Source organism: Brachyistius frenatus, unplaced genomic scaffold, assembly GCF_029030835.1.
Source record: "Brachyistius frenatus isolate BFR_SWC_R1_liver_20210118 unplaced genomic scaffold, ASM2903083v1 Contig_118, whole genome shotgun sequence".
Classification (NCBI taxonomy): domain Eukaryota; kingdom Metazoa; phylum Chordata; class Actinopteri; family Embiotocidae; genus Brachyistius; species Brachyistius frenatus.
This window is the reverse complement of record NW_027210717.1, coordinates 492,148-505,264: the sequence shown is the minus strand read 5'-3', so window position 1 is coordinate 505,264 and position 13,117 is coordinate 492,148. Positions and strand designations below refer to the sequence as shown.

Below are 13,117 nucleotides of genomic sequence, written 5' to 3'. Positions count from 1 at the left end.
TTTGTTAATGAAGTGTAAAAGTGTACATAAAGTTATTGTATAAAATCTTTTGGCCTTTTTCAGTTTCCTTTACAAACGCTGCGTCTGTTGTCAAATCTTTTATTTACTTCAGTCAGAAACAAGTCAAGGTATTGATCTTCTGTTTTATCACACAACATTCAGTCTCCCAGATGTGTTGACAGACACTCTTCAACACTCACTCAAGTTCAAGTTACTCAGCAGGTTCATTACCGTTTGATTAGTTTCATTAATTCTTACTTTTAATGCCGACAGTTCACTTTGTCGTTACACGATTCAATCATCAGGGATGTTTACACCTGCAACTGGTTTGTAGTTTACACCATTGAGCCCTCCACTATAAATTATCATGAATTGTTTTTGAAATGTACAACCATCATCATCATCATCATCATCATCATCGTGGTGCCACTTTCTGATCAAGCATCAACCCTTAAAGGGTTTTCAAGCTGTAATTGTCATATTAATGGTTAATAATCAGCTCAGCTTTGTATATATATATATATATATATATATATATATATATATATATATATATAAAGAACCTTTCATACAAACATGCAGCCACAAGTGTTTAACATTAAAACAACTTGCAGAAATCAAAGCAATAGATAAATATAACATTTTAAAAAAAAGAGGACTAAAAATTGTGGCAGTAAAGTGTTTTTATAATAAATAAAGAATCATCACCACATAACATTTTAAAAGCAAGGAGATAAACATTCTGACATTAAAACCATTAAAGAAACGGGTCTTTAGTTTCCTTTTAAAAACACGGAGGCAGTTTGGAGCATAAAAACAGAATAATTCCCTCTGTGGGACTTTTCATGGAACATAAAACTAAAGAAGATCTCTGATGTTCATAGAGCGGCGCTCAGTTATAATGATGTGCTGATCTAAAGTCATTCAAATAATTTGTATATGTCAAGCCATTGATTAATTATGGATTTTTTTTAACTTTTGGCTTTAAATTAAATTGTACATAAATGCTCATAAATCAAAATTGGCTTAATGTGATCAACCTTGGTGCACATGTTCAGATGCTCGATCGAAGCTTCGGCAAAAAGTTGATTTCTTATTATCCGCTACACAGATTCGTACGAAATTCAGGTCACACAATCGAGTGCCATGTCTCAGTTGACGCCTAAAATGTGATTAAATGATTGATTAAAGTGGTTCGTGACTTATAACAAATCTTCATTCTTAGCTATTTCATTTTCTTCATCTTGCTGACATTTTTTTCAGGGCATCCTTTGCATTGTGACAAAATTTTGGCTCACTGCAACTTGTGGTCAATTCAGAGGTCCAGTACTCTATTTTTCAAAACATGCTAAATTAATTAACACCTATATCTCTACAAATATTCATTCAAAGGCCACAAAAACTGACAGACATTCTCTGGATACTAGATAGATGTTTTCAAAGGGGTTCATTTTGGTCAAAACGGGGAGCCCGCAATGATATTAAATATCTGTGATTGAACTCTGATCATGTCATATTATTGTTAAACCTCTGACTGATGTGAATATTTACAGCTGCTGCAGCATGAATGTCCTAACATCTCACAAGTGAAGGGTCCTGGTCCAGGAGTGGGGTTTGAACCCCGGTCCTGGTCCAGGAGTGGGGTTTGAACCCACAGGGACTTGTGTCCATTGACCACTTGGCCATCCTGGTGACAGATCCAAGCGTGTCATAATTTCCCTCAGGTCACAGTAACGTGTTCAGTCTAAAATCCAAACATCCTCATATTTAAGGTTTTTTAAAACATTAATACTTGATTATCTTTAAAAAATATATATATATATATATATATATATATATATATATATATCTCATCACTATAATGGTTACCAATTACGTTTCCGTCCATCGACTGATCGATTAATCGACTAATCTTAAAACACAGATTATTATTATTTTTCCACACTCGACTGTTTTGTCCCTTTGCAGGAGCCATACTGTCTCCGTCGCGTCATCACTCCGCGACTGCTCACATGTTCACAACAGAGCCGCAGTGACGTGTGATCGGGACTTGTGGACTGAATATAACAGGATTGGGTCCAGTTCATATTCAGGTAAGTTCGCTTCTCTTCAGCATTTCAACCCACTCAGTGTTTCAGATTTGTTGATCAGACCTTTGTTTTGTTTTCCTCCACCTTGATCTGCTCCACCTTGATCAGCTCCACCTTGATCAGCTCCACCTGCAGCAGATCTTCACTATGAATGATGTAAAGGCTTCATGATTTAATGACGTGTCAGTCTGAGGGACCAAAACAGGACTTTGACCACAAAGCTTCAAACTACATTTTCGCTGCTGAGACTTCAGTACTTTTACTTCATGAATATCTTTACTTTGCTGTACTGGTACTTTTATTGAAGTAAAACATCTTCATACTTCTTCATGTCTTTTACTTGAATAAAGGCCGAATCTCCATCTTTAATCTACACAGATCAATGACACGATCATGAATGTGTTATTTCATTAAAGAGGTTTTATTAATCTGCAACACAAACAGCCTTCCTACAGCGTCTTCTTCTCGTTCAGGTGTTGACCGTCTTCTTCTCGTTCAGGTGTTGACCGTCTTCTTCTCGTTCAGGTGTTGACCATCTTCTTCTCGTTCAGGTGTTGACCGTCTTCTTCTCGTTCAGGTGTTGACCGTCTTCTCAGGTGTTGACCGTTCAGGTGTTGACCGTCTTCTTCTCGTTCAGGTGTTGACCGTCTTCTTCTCGTTCAGGTGTTGACCGTCTTCTTCTCGTTCAGGTGTTGACCGTCTTCTCGTTCAGGTGTTGAGCGTCTTCTTCTCGTTCAGGTGTTGACCGTCTTCTTCTCGTTCAGGTGTTGACCGTCTTCTTCTCGTTCAGGTGTTGAGCGTCTTCTCGTTCAGGTGTTGAGCGTCTTCTTCTCGTTCAGGTGTTGAGCGTCTTCTTCTCGTTCAGGTGTTGACCGTCTTCTTCTCGTTCAGGTGTTGACCGTCTTCTCGTTCAGGTGTTGACCGTCTTCTCGTTCAGGTGTTGACCGTCTTCTTCTCGTTCAGGTGTTGACCGTCTTCTTCTCGTTCAGGTGTTGAGCGTCTTCTTCTCGTTCAGGTGTTGACCGTCTTCTTCTCGTTCAGGTGTTGACCGTCTTCTTCAGGTGTTGACCGTTCAGGTGTTGACCGTCTTCTTCTCGTTCAGGTGTTGACCGTCTTCTTCTCGTTCAGGTGTTGACCGTCTTCTTCTCGTTCAGGTGTTGACCGTCTTCTCGTTCAGGTGTTGACCGTCTTCTTCTCGTTCAGGTGTTGAGCGTCTTCTTCTCGTTCAGGTGTTGACCGTCTTCTTCTCGTTCAGGTGTTGACCGTCTTCTTCTCGTTCAGGTGTTGACCGTCTTCTTCTCGTTCAGGTGTTGACCGTCTTCTTCTCGTTCAGGTGTTGAGCGTCTTCTTCTCGTTCAGGTGTTGACCGTCTTCTTCTCGTTCAGGTGTTGACCGTCTTCTCGTTCAGGTGTTGACCGTCTTCTTCTCGTTCAGGTGTTGACCGTCTTCTTCTCGTTCAGGTGTTGACCGTCTTCTTCTCGTTCAGGTGTTGACCGTCTTCTTCTCGTTCAGGTGTTGACCGTCTTCTTCTCGTTCAGGTGTTGAGCGTCTTCTTCTCGTTCAGGTGTTGACCGTCTTCTTCTCGTTCAGGTGTTGACCGTCTTCTTCTCGTTCAGGTGTTGACCGTCTTCTTCGTTCAGGTGTTGACCGTCTTCTTCTCGTTCAGGTGTTGACCGTCTTCTTCGTTCAGGTGTTGAGTCTTCTTCTCGTTCTTCTCGTTCAGGTGTTGACCGTCTTCTTCTCGTTCAGGTGTTGACCGTCTTCTTCTCGTTCAGGTGTTGACCGTCTTCTTCTCGTTCAGGTGTTGACCGTCTTCTCGTTCAGGTGTTGACCGTCTTCTTCTCGTTCAGGTGTTGACCGTCTTCTCGTTCAGGTGTTGACCGTCTTCTTCTCGTTCAGGTGTTGACCGTCTTCTTCTCGTTCAGGTGTTGACCGTCTTCTTCTCGTTCAGGTGTTGACCGTCTTCTTCTCGTTCAGGTGTTGACCGTCTTCTTCTCGTTCAGGTGTTGACCGTCTTCTTCTCGTTCAGGTGTTGACCGTCTTCTTCTCGTTCAGGTGTTGACCGTCTTCTTCTCGTTCAGGTGTTGACCGTCTTCTTCTCGTTCAGGTGTTGACCGTCTTCTTCTCGTTCAGGTGTTGACCGTCTTCTTCTCGTTCAGGTGTTGAGCGTCTTCTTCTCGTTCAGGTGTTGACCGTCTTCTCGTTCAGGTGTTGACCGTCTTCTTCTCGTTCAGGTGTTGACCGTCTTCTTCTCGTTCAGGTGTTGAGCGTCTTCTTCTCGTTCAGGTGTTGACCGTCTTCTTCTCGTTCAGGTGTTGACCGTCTTCTTCTCGTTCAGGTGTTGACCGTCTTCTTCTCGTTCAGGTGTTGACCGTCGTTCTTCTTCTCGTTCAGGTGTTGACCGTCTTCTTCTCGTTCAGGTGTTGACCGTCTTCTTCTCGTTCAGGTGTTGACCGTCTTCTTCTCGTTCAGGTGTTGACCGTCTTCTTCTCGTTCAGGTGTTGAGCGTCTTCTTCTCGTTCAGGTGTTGACCGTCTTCTTCTCATTCAGGTGTTGAGCTTCTTCTCGTTCAGGTGTTGACCTTCCTCTGGTGTCTGTGTGCAGATGTTACACAGCTGTTGGGACCCAGGTCACTTTTAACATGAAGACATTATTGTCTCTGTCATCTTTTCTTCTCTCTTTGAAATAAAAGAAGCTTTTCAGTCGTGCTGTGAAAAACGTGTCACCTGGAACAAAACCCACTGAAATCGATGTCTTGGTGTTCTCATACTTATAGAAGTTCAACAAAGGAAATGTAAGTCAAACAATCGAGGTGATGTCACTGCAGTCAAATGTGTAAAACTTCATCACAGACGTTTTCAGTGTTCACGTCCATCTTGTTTAGTTTGAACGTCGAAGTGCTGCTCAGCTCAGACATGACATTTATCCCCAATTCATTTATATTATATATTAGATATATATATATATATATATATATATATATCTTCAATAATCACAGTAACTCATCTTCACTGTTCTCCTCCTCCTCCTCCCCCTCCCCCTCTTCCTCCTCCTCAGCCATGAGTGACAGTGATGACGACGTTCCCTGTCTGTCAGCTCACACTCTGGCCGCCCTGCAGGAGTTCTACAACGGGACGGGGTCCGGTTCGGACCTGAGCACGCCCCCGTCGGCCCAGTTCGCTGTGGGAGCGCTGCAGGAGGACTGGGTGAGTTTACCGGATCCAGAGAGACGACGCAGAAAACAGACGCTCTGAAACTGATGGATGTTTGATTGTGTTTTCAGTGTCGTATAATCGCCTGAAACTAAGAATGATTGTTTTCGTGACCTCAGAATGACCCTTTCATATTCACGATGGGAGCCGTCATCATCCTGTCTTCACCTCCCCACTAGATGTCACTTGTCCGACTTACTGCTCCTTAAAATTCGCTGCATTACCAATAAAACAAAGATGCTCATAGTGCAGTAAGACAACATTTAACACGACATGCTCATAATATTGAAACCAGATCCTTTTAAAAATGAAATGAAATTGACTGAAAAAAGTTTGAAAACTTAAACATATAAACTGAGATGTGAACGGTTGAAGAATGTAGCACTGAATTTATGTGAAATTTTTAATGTTATTGATAAAGTCATTTATACAGTGTGTGTGTGTGTGTGTGTGTGTGTGTGTGTGTGTGTGTGTGTGTGTGTGTGTGTGTGTGTGTGTGTGTGTGTGTGTGTGTGTGTGTCCAGCGGATGAGTCAGTTCTGGTACAGTGATGAGACAGCGACTCAATTAGCTGAGGAGGTGATACGAGAAGCTGGAGAGGGAGGCAGGTAAAACCACACACACACACACACACACACACACACACACACACACACACACACACACACACACACACACACACACACACACACACACACACACACACACACACACACCACCTCTGTGTTGGGAGGCCAGCGGTCATTTTAAAACTCAGAGGCTGCGAGAAGATGAACACGCAGGGAAACAGAACACAAAACATTTCTGAAACACAACCTCAGACGAGGAGGTGATGCAAGGTGACATTTCTTGAGTTTTTAGGTGTCATGAACCCAAAAATATTTGGAAACCACAAGTAAGAGTGATACTGTTGTTCCTTTTGGAAGTAAATTTCAGCTTGTCTCGTAGCTTCACTTTGTTCTGGACTATTTTCTACTGAAGTGCACTGCATTCACGAATGTCATCTTTAATTATAAGAAATAATGAAGAGAAAAGTTTGAGGTGGTTATTAATCATCACGGTTCCTGAGAACAAGGCACCATGGGGTTTTTTGTTGTTTATATTTTGGTAAATTGAGTTTTCCAAATTCACTATTAACAGTTTGATTTTGCTTTATATAACTGAACATACTGCCAACTGTTATTCTACATAAGAAAACCTGATGAGTCTCAGTCAACTTCTGCCTCATTAGTTTATTAGTTATTATCTGCTGATTGTCAGAAAACGATCGGTGAGGATCAGGACTGAGACTCTGCACCAGGGTGTCAAACAACGAGGCTCAGTGTGTCTCCCCTAGTGGGACTCTGTATGCTCTAAATGTCGTGTGTCCTCGGCCTCTCAGGATAGCGTGTGTGAGCGCTCCCAGTGTGTACCAGAAGCTGAAGCAGGGCTCGGTGGACGGTTCCGACCGGGTGTCTGCCGTCGTGTTGGAGTACGACCGCCGCTTTGCCACCTACGGAGACGACTTCGTCTTCTACGACTACAACGAGCCGCTGTGTCTCCCGGCCCGCGTGGCTCCTCGGAGCTTCGACGTCGTCCTCGCCGACCCGCCTTACCTGTCCGAGGAGTGTCTGAGCAAAGTGGCCCAAACCATCCAGTACCTGAGCAAAGGCAAAGTGCTGTTGTGTACAGGTGAGACGAGGAGGAGCTCTGATGTCGGGACAGTCTGTGTGATTTGCGTCTCAAGAGTTCAGCATCTGGAGGTTGTATGTTCTCCTTGTGCCTGCGTGGGTTCTCTCCGGGTACTCCGGCTTCCTCCCACCATCCAAAAACAATCTGTATATCTATATATATACAGATATGTATAGATATAGATATATATATATATAATATATATATAGATGTATATATATATAGATATACATCTATATATATAAATATATATAGATATATATACAGATTTTAAAGCCTCTATATGTAGAACAAATGAGCCTCCCAGTGTATTGATAGGACATGTAGTTGCCTTAAACTAATATTTCCTGTGTTTAATTTTCGTGGAAATAATGAGCAGCAACAACTTCCTTTCCTTTCCTCGTCTCTGAGCAGCTTTTAAAGTGTTTCCGTGTCCTGTCCGTCCTACAGGAGCCATCATGGAGAATCTGGCCAAAGAACTCCTGGATTTAAAAATGTGCAGCTTTTTGCCAAAACACAACAGAAACTTGTCCAACGAGTTCCGATGTTTCGTCAACTATCCGTCGCGCCTGCTGTCCTGCTGAGAAGCCGAACCTCTATCGGGTCAGATCAGGAGGAGACGGACGGAGGCAGGACATCACAGACATTTTACTGCTGTCAACAGACATTCAGACCTGCGGGAAACTAGCAGCTTTGCAGTCAACAGAAAATTAATCACTAACTATTCTGATAATCAGATAACTGTTTGTCGTTAAGGATAAATGGTTTGAGCTTCTCTAATGAGGAGATAGATAGATAGATAGACAGACAGACAGACCGACCGACCGACCGACCGACCGACCGACCGACCGACCGACCGACCGACCGACCGACCGACCGACCGACCGACCGACCGACCGACCGACAAGATAGATAAGATATATAGATAGTTACTTACTTTATTATTGGATGCTTTTCTTTGTCACACATGAAGCTACACAGAATTATTTTTGGACAAAACAAAACATCTGAAGACATCAACGCAGGGATGTGGCAGATTCTAACGAGCACAACATTTTATAGACTAATTATTGATTAATCAAGAAGACAGTTAGCACTTTGTTGATGAACAAATGTTTGGTAACCTGCTGCCTTTCTATGAAAACATTTACTCAGTCCATGGATGAAAAAAAAAGAAAATGGTGCTTCATGGGAAATGTAGGATTACATGTTTTTGGAGCTAAAGTCATACGAGGGCCTCATCTGCTTTCATTTGGACCGCTGTTTCTAAAATCTGCTTTTTTTGTTCAGTCCCCCGGTTTTATGGAAGAACAACACTAAGTTGCTGGAGTACGTCTGAAGTTATAAACATCACAACAAAGTTTACGTTTCCTGCAGTTTACAGCAAAGCGGCGAGCTTCAGTGAGGCCCAATATTCATCATCATTTCATCTGAAGACTTGTTCTGCCGAATACACTGAAAGAGCAGCTTGAGACATGATTTGAGGGTCCATGTTAAAATCATGAGTGACCTGGTTCAGCTGAGCTCTGACTCTCATCCTGCTTAAAACTTATTAGCGTCACTGTTTAATCAGCAGCAGACGGAGGTGACCGGTGTTGACAGGAAAACAAAGTGAGTGAAGAAATGAAACAACTGAACCTTTAATGTGAACAGATCGTCATCCTTCCATCAGACACCCACAAGGATTAACAGAAAATTAAGACCTTTTTACATGTTAGATTTGATTACTCGTCAGAGAAGAAACAACTTTTTAGTGTTTATTCAGATAAGAAGCAGGAAAAATTCTTTTCTGAAAGGGATTTTTTTTTTTTGACATATAGCAGATGTGTTTATTTTCGTACCCCTTCCTTTCCTCTGAAGATCACACTGCTGATGTATAAATGGAACCAGATTCTGTCATAAAAATGCAAAATGAGAATGGAAAATGTACAAATGTTATTTGTTTTGAACAATTTCTGGAAGAGATGAGCTGGAATGTTTAATGACAAGTTGTGAATAACATAAACATGGTCTGAGACTTCTTCAGGGCCTGGTTATTGATTTAGATTTGGAAATCCTTTGTTTTGCTCTTCAAGATCAGGTAATCTTTCAAAGCAATATTAGACTGAATCACCTCGAATCAGAGACAAACGTCTCAAGATGATCAAATCTGGATCATCAGAGCTCTAAATGGGACCACAGATCTTAATATAGTGATCACTACCAGATATGTAAAACAGGTTGACTAGCCAGCATGTGGCTAGTAAAAGTATTTTAATATTTAGAGACAGGAAACAGCTCAAACATCCTCTATCCATTTTCAATTATTCGACCCAACAACAAATACATAAAAACAAATGTACGTTATTCACTAATACATTGTGGGTATTTAAAACATGGTTTTAATCATGAAAAGGTCGCTTGCCCTCAGGTCTCTTGTCTGTCTTTGGTTATCTGTAGTTTGTCGGAGTGATTTGTACCTCTGCCAGATGAATCAGTCGTTCTGAGTCATTCAGTTTCTCATTTAAAACGTGGCTCAGAGGCATCTTCATTTTTGTTTGGCAAAGAACACTTCCAGACTCTTTACTGAGCTCCTGTGCCAAGATTCAATTCTCTTTACAAAGTAGTCTAATGTCTTTATGTACTTTATCACTGTAACGGTTAAAATTATGTATGTAAATATAAATAAATGTACATAAACTACGTGATACAAATGTTGTGTTACACTTAGTCCCTGAAATCCTCCTTCGGCAGGGATGATGATAATCCAGATGTTTTTGGATCAAATGGTATCCCAGTCCTACAGATTTATACACAGACTGAAGGTTTGATGCAGATTAAAGCCAAAATTTGATTATGTCTTTTTGGATTTAATCAGATTTCAAAATCTTTTTTTTTTTTTTTTTTTTTCCATTTTCAATATTTGAGCCAATCCAATGTCTGGAATCCGATGATATCACTCATGAACACCTGGGCCGTGGTGATTTTAACATCTGCAGTTGGCAGTTTTGATCAGGTCACTGAGAAGGTGTTTTATTCTATCAGTCAACACCGTTTTATTTTCAGAGGTTTTCTTCACCCAAAATCAGAAATGCACACATTCTGGTGCATATTTAGTGGCAGCTGGTCGTGCAGGTAGTTTATGTTTAATGTGCCGAGGTTGAAATATCTCTGAAATCTCTGCCTCCGCCCCAGAACAATGGAGGGATGTGGTGCAGAAAACTTAAAGATGAATTTCTCTAAACTTGAGCAAATAAAACCAAAACTATCTGCAGAGTTAGAGTGCTCCGTGATTTTGAATGAAACAAATCTTCGACTGGCACAGTGAGCTGCAGAGTTTCATCTTGTCTAATCCAGATTTTTTTAAGCCTTTTCTTTCCAGTCCAACCAACACAACAGGTGTAGATTCAGTTTGTCTCATTGTACATCTTTTTTAAGTGTAGATATAAAAGGTACCATCACCCAAGCAAACAGGAAGTCTTATTTCAGGTCAAGATCGGTAATTAAAGGTCTCCATTAGCTTTGCATTGATCAGCCTGTCTCAATATTCAACACGCGTTAAGGCTTCTAGTTCAAAGGTCAGGTATAATCCCTTAAAATGTCACCAAGGAAAAAAAACAACAAATGTGGATCATGCGTAGACGAACTTATCTTTTGCACCACAGTCCTGCTTCCTTCAGGCCTTCTTGCCTACAGAGAAGAGCTGTCTGGCTTTGGGCCCTCGTCCCTCCAGGCTCTGGTTGCTGGTCTGTCCGTCCCGCTCCTTCTCCGGCAGCGGCACGCAGGTGCAGCCCACAGCGACCGACACGTAAATCTCAGTGTAGGAGTGTCGGCCGCCGACGCAGGAGCCCGTTCTCCTCAGGAGGACGGAGGGAGCGTAGACCGGAGCGCTGCGGTACTGGTCGCTCTCCTCCCCGTACGGTCCCACCAGGCAGCCCTTACACAAGCAGTAGGCCTCGGGGATGTAGCGGGGATATCTGGCCGGGTCGTACGAGATCCTGAAGAGAAATGAAATAACAGATGTTTCCTCAGAAAAAAGTTGATATTCTTTAAGCTGATTGCTGCATTCAATGCCAGAATTACTGGCCAAGCACACATAAACACATTAAGCTTCATCTGTAGGACCTGACCTACTGATAAAGCAAGTTTTTGTTCACCTCACCTGCCTTCAGTTGTCCCACAGTGTTTTCTTTAATGAATAGGAAACTGATACGATTTTCTTTAACCTTTTCCTGCTGCTGTTCTTTGAAATCAGAGGCCCGATTTACAAGAATAAAGCAGCTAAAAGGAGCGTTACGGCAGGAATCAAATACAAAAAAAAGTAGCATGTCATCTAATTCATATTTTTCAATGTCCCACAGCTACACTTTTGTATATTCAATATAACATGTTTTATTAAAGTGGTGCAATTCTACACAAATACACCTACACTTTTAATTACACATACTGGTTCAAAAAGCCTAAAGTCTGGCTGGCTAAGAATGCCTTTGCACAGAAATCATGTTATTGTCAAGATTTTGCATTTGTATCATCTGTAGTGTACATTTTGGGGATTTTTTTTTTCTGTTATGTCACTTCTTAACTACTTTAGAGTTCTTTAGTAGCCTGTGTGTGTTGAGACTTTCAGCTGTTGAATATACAAGGAAATGATCAAAATTAAGAGCCCTAATGTACCTGTTCTGAAAGAGCAACCCATCAAAACATGAATCACAACTTGCCTTTTCCAAGCAAGTCAGTCAGGTTTGTCAGGAACAGATATTTGAGGATACAAAATATTTTGAAGGTGTGACATTTAAAAAGGCTGATCTGCTAAGGAGGCTTTTCACATCTGAATGACAGTTTTATAATGACTCAGCCAGGGAGAGTGTTATTACATTAATAACACCTATCTGTGTATCCACAGCTGGAAAACTTTTGGAAATATTTTCATGAGCAACATGGTTGTTGAATGTTTGAAATATAAAGTATAACTGAGTGTGTAAATTATTTTTAACAGCCTATTCAACTTTCTTCCCATTTCTGGTTGAAGATAGCAGCTTTTAATGTAAATACATTAGGTGAAGTAATCTAAAGGCCTGAAATCAGAGGAGAACATAGGTAATATTGTCATTTTAATTTTGTGGTTATTAAAAAAAAAAAAAAAAAAAAAAAAAAAGCAGCCAGACAATGTAAAACCAGTCGCTGTGTTCCACCTGCTCTCACCTGTAGGCCCAGGGGGAGACGCTGAGCAGGTTGACCGGGAGGCGGGTCTTGCTGTCAGTCGGGGGCCGCACGGTGGTCGGGCAGGTCCGGTTGAGTTTGTCCTGCGGCTCCAGCTGCAGGGCGTGGTGGAAAGCACTCATCACTCCAACCGAGAGCCGTCCGAACATCTGCTCCAGGATCTCCTCCGGCAGGTCCAGACAGGGCCGGGTCCTGCTGGCCTTCTTTCGTACCTGGCCCATCCCGGCCGTCCAGACCGGCAGCAGCACAGCCAGGTGCAGCAGCAGCAGGAAGACGTGAATCCGATGAGGCATCACTGCGTTCCTCATGGTGCGGTGTTGTGCCAAAATGCGCATCCACCGCAAAATACACCGTTAGAGCCTTTGCCTCCTTTCCCTCCTTACAAAACTGACAAAAAGATTATTAAAAGACAAGTGACTTTTAAAAAGCAGCTTTGACCGATGCCAGGTTATTCTCCTCTGTTATAATCCAGTAAAGTGTTGGACGCGATGGAAATCCAGCCGCACGCAAACGGTCCACATCCTGGCGTTGAAACCGAGGAACCGGCGCGCCGCCCGGGAAATTGCGGAAACATTTTGGCACAACACATTCACAGTGTCGCCAGGTGTAATACGGGCATCAGAATTAGAAAATATTAACGAGTTGAAAGTTTTACACGACCTGCTTTCTGTTTGAGGAACGAGGAAAATGGCACCGAGAAGGTTTTCCTCTCGCTCTTCTCCGACTGTGTGTGCGTAAAATCCGAAGGGAGCGTTTGTACGCACAGGAGAAGCGTGATGCACCAGTCAGAACGAGTCTAAATCAAACTGACGGATGAAGTCTCGTCTTAGACTTCTGGTCCCGGCAGTAAAACAGAGAATGAAGTTCAATTGAGCAGCTTCTGGCAGGAGAGGGAGGTTCAGAGGGTTGCCTGTGTGCGCTCTGCTGCTGGATCCTGGCGCCACAC

General features: G+C 42.4%; 2 protein-coding genes across 7 annotated transcripts; one reads left to right on the top strand and one right to left on the bottom strand.

Annotated features, from left to right (window-relative positions):
* Window positions 1-2,014: 2,014 nt before the first annotated feature.
* Window positions 2,015-7,874, top strand: eef1akmt1 (EEF1A lysine methyltransferase 1). Of its 6 annotated transcripts, none has more exons than XM_069713390.1 (6): window positions 2,022-2,093; window positions 4,783-4,884; window positions 5,148-5,296; window positions 5,827-5,909; window positions 6,683-6,972; window positions 7,423-7,874. In XM_069713390.1, exons 3-6 carry the CDS (start codon window positions 5,150-5,152, stop codon window positions 7,554-7,556), a joined length of 654 nt encoding a protein of 217 aa, XP_069569491.1. In that variant the 5' UTR covers window positions 2,022-2,093; window positions 4,783-4,884; window positions 5,148-5,149; the 3' UTR covers window positions 7,557-7,874. The 6 variants fall into 6 exon arrangements, with proteins under 6 accessions (XP_069569492.1, XP_069569491.1, XP_069569494.1 ...); XM_069713393.1 differs by having other exon boundaries at window positions 2,071-2,093; window positions 4,786-4,884; XM_069713392.1 differs by lacking the exon at window positions 2,022-2,093 and adding an exon at window positions 2,933-3,027.
* Window positions 7,875-7,904: 30 nt separating this feature from the next.
* Window positions 7,905-13,090, bottom strand: il17d (interleukin 17d). The gene is made up of 2 exons (XM_069713386.1): window positions 12,154-13,090; window positions 7,905-10,949 (listed from the first exon to the last, which is right to left on the bottom strand). The coding sequence occupies exons 1-2, from the start codon at window positions 12,504-12,506 to the stop codon at window positions 10,628-10,630; spliced, it is 675 nt and encodes a 224-aa protein (XP_069569487.1). The 5' UTR covers window positions 12,507-13,090; the 3' UTR covers window positions 7,905-10,627.
* Window positions 13,091-13,117: the final 27 nt, after the last annotated feature.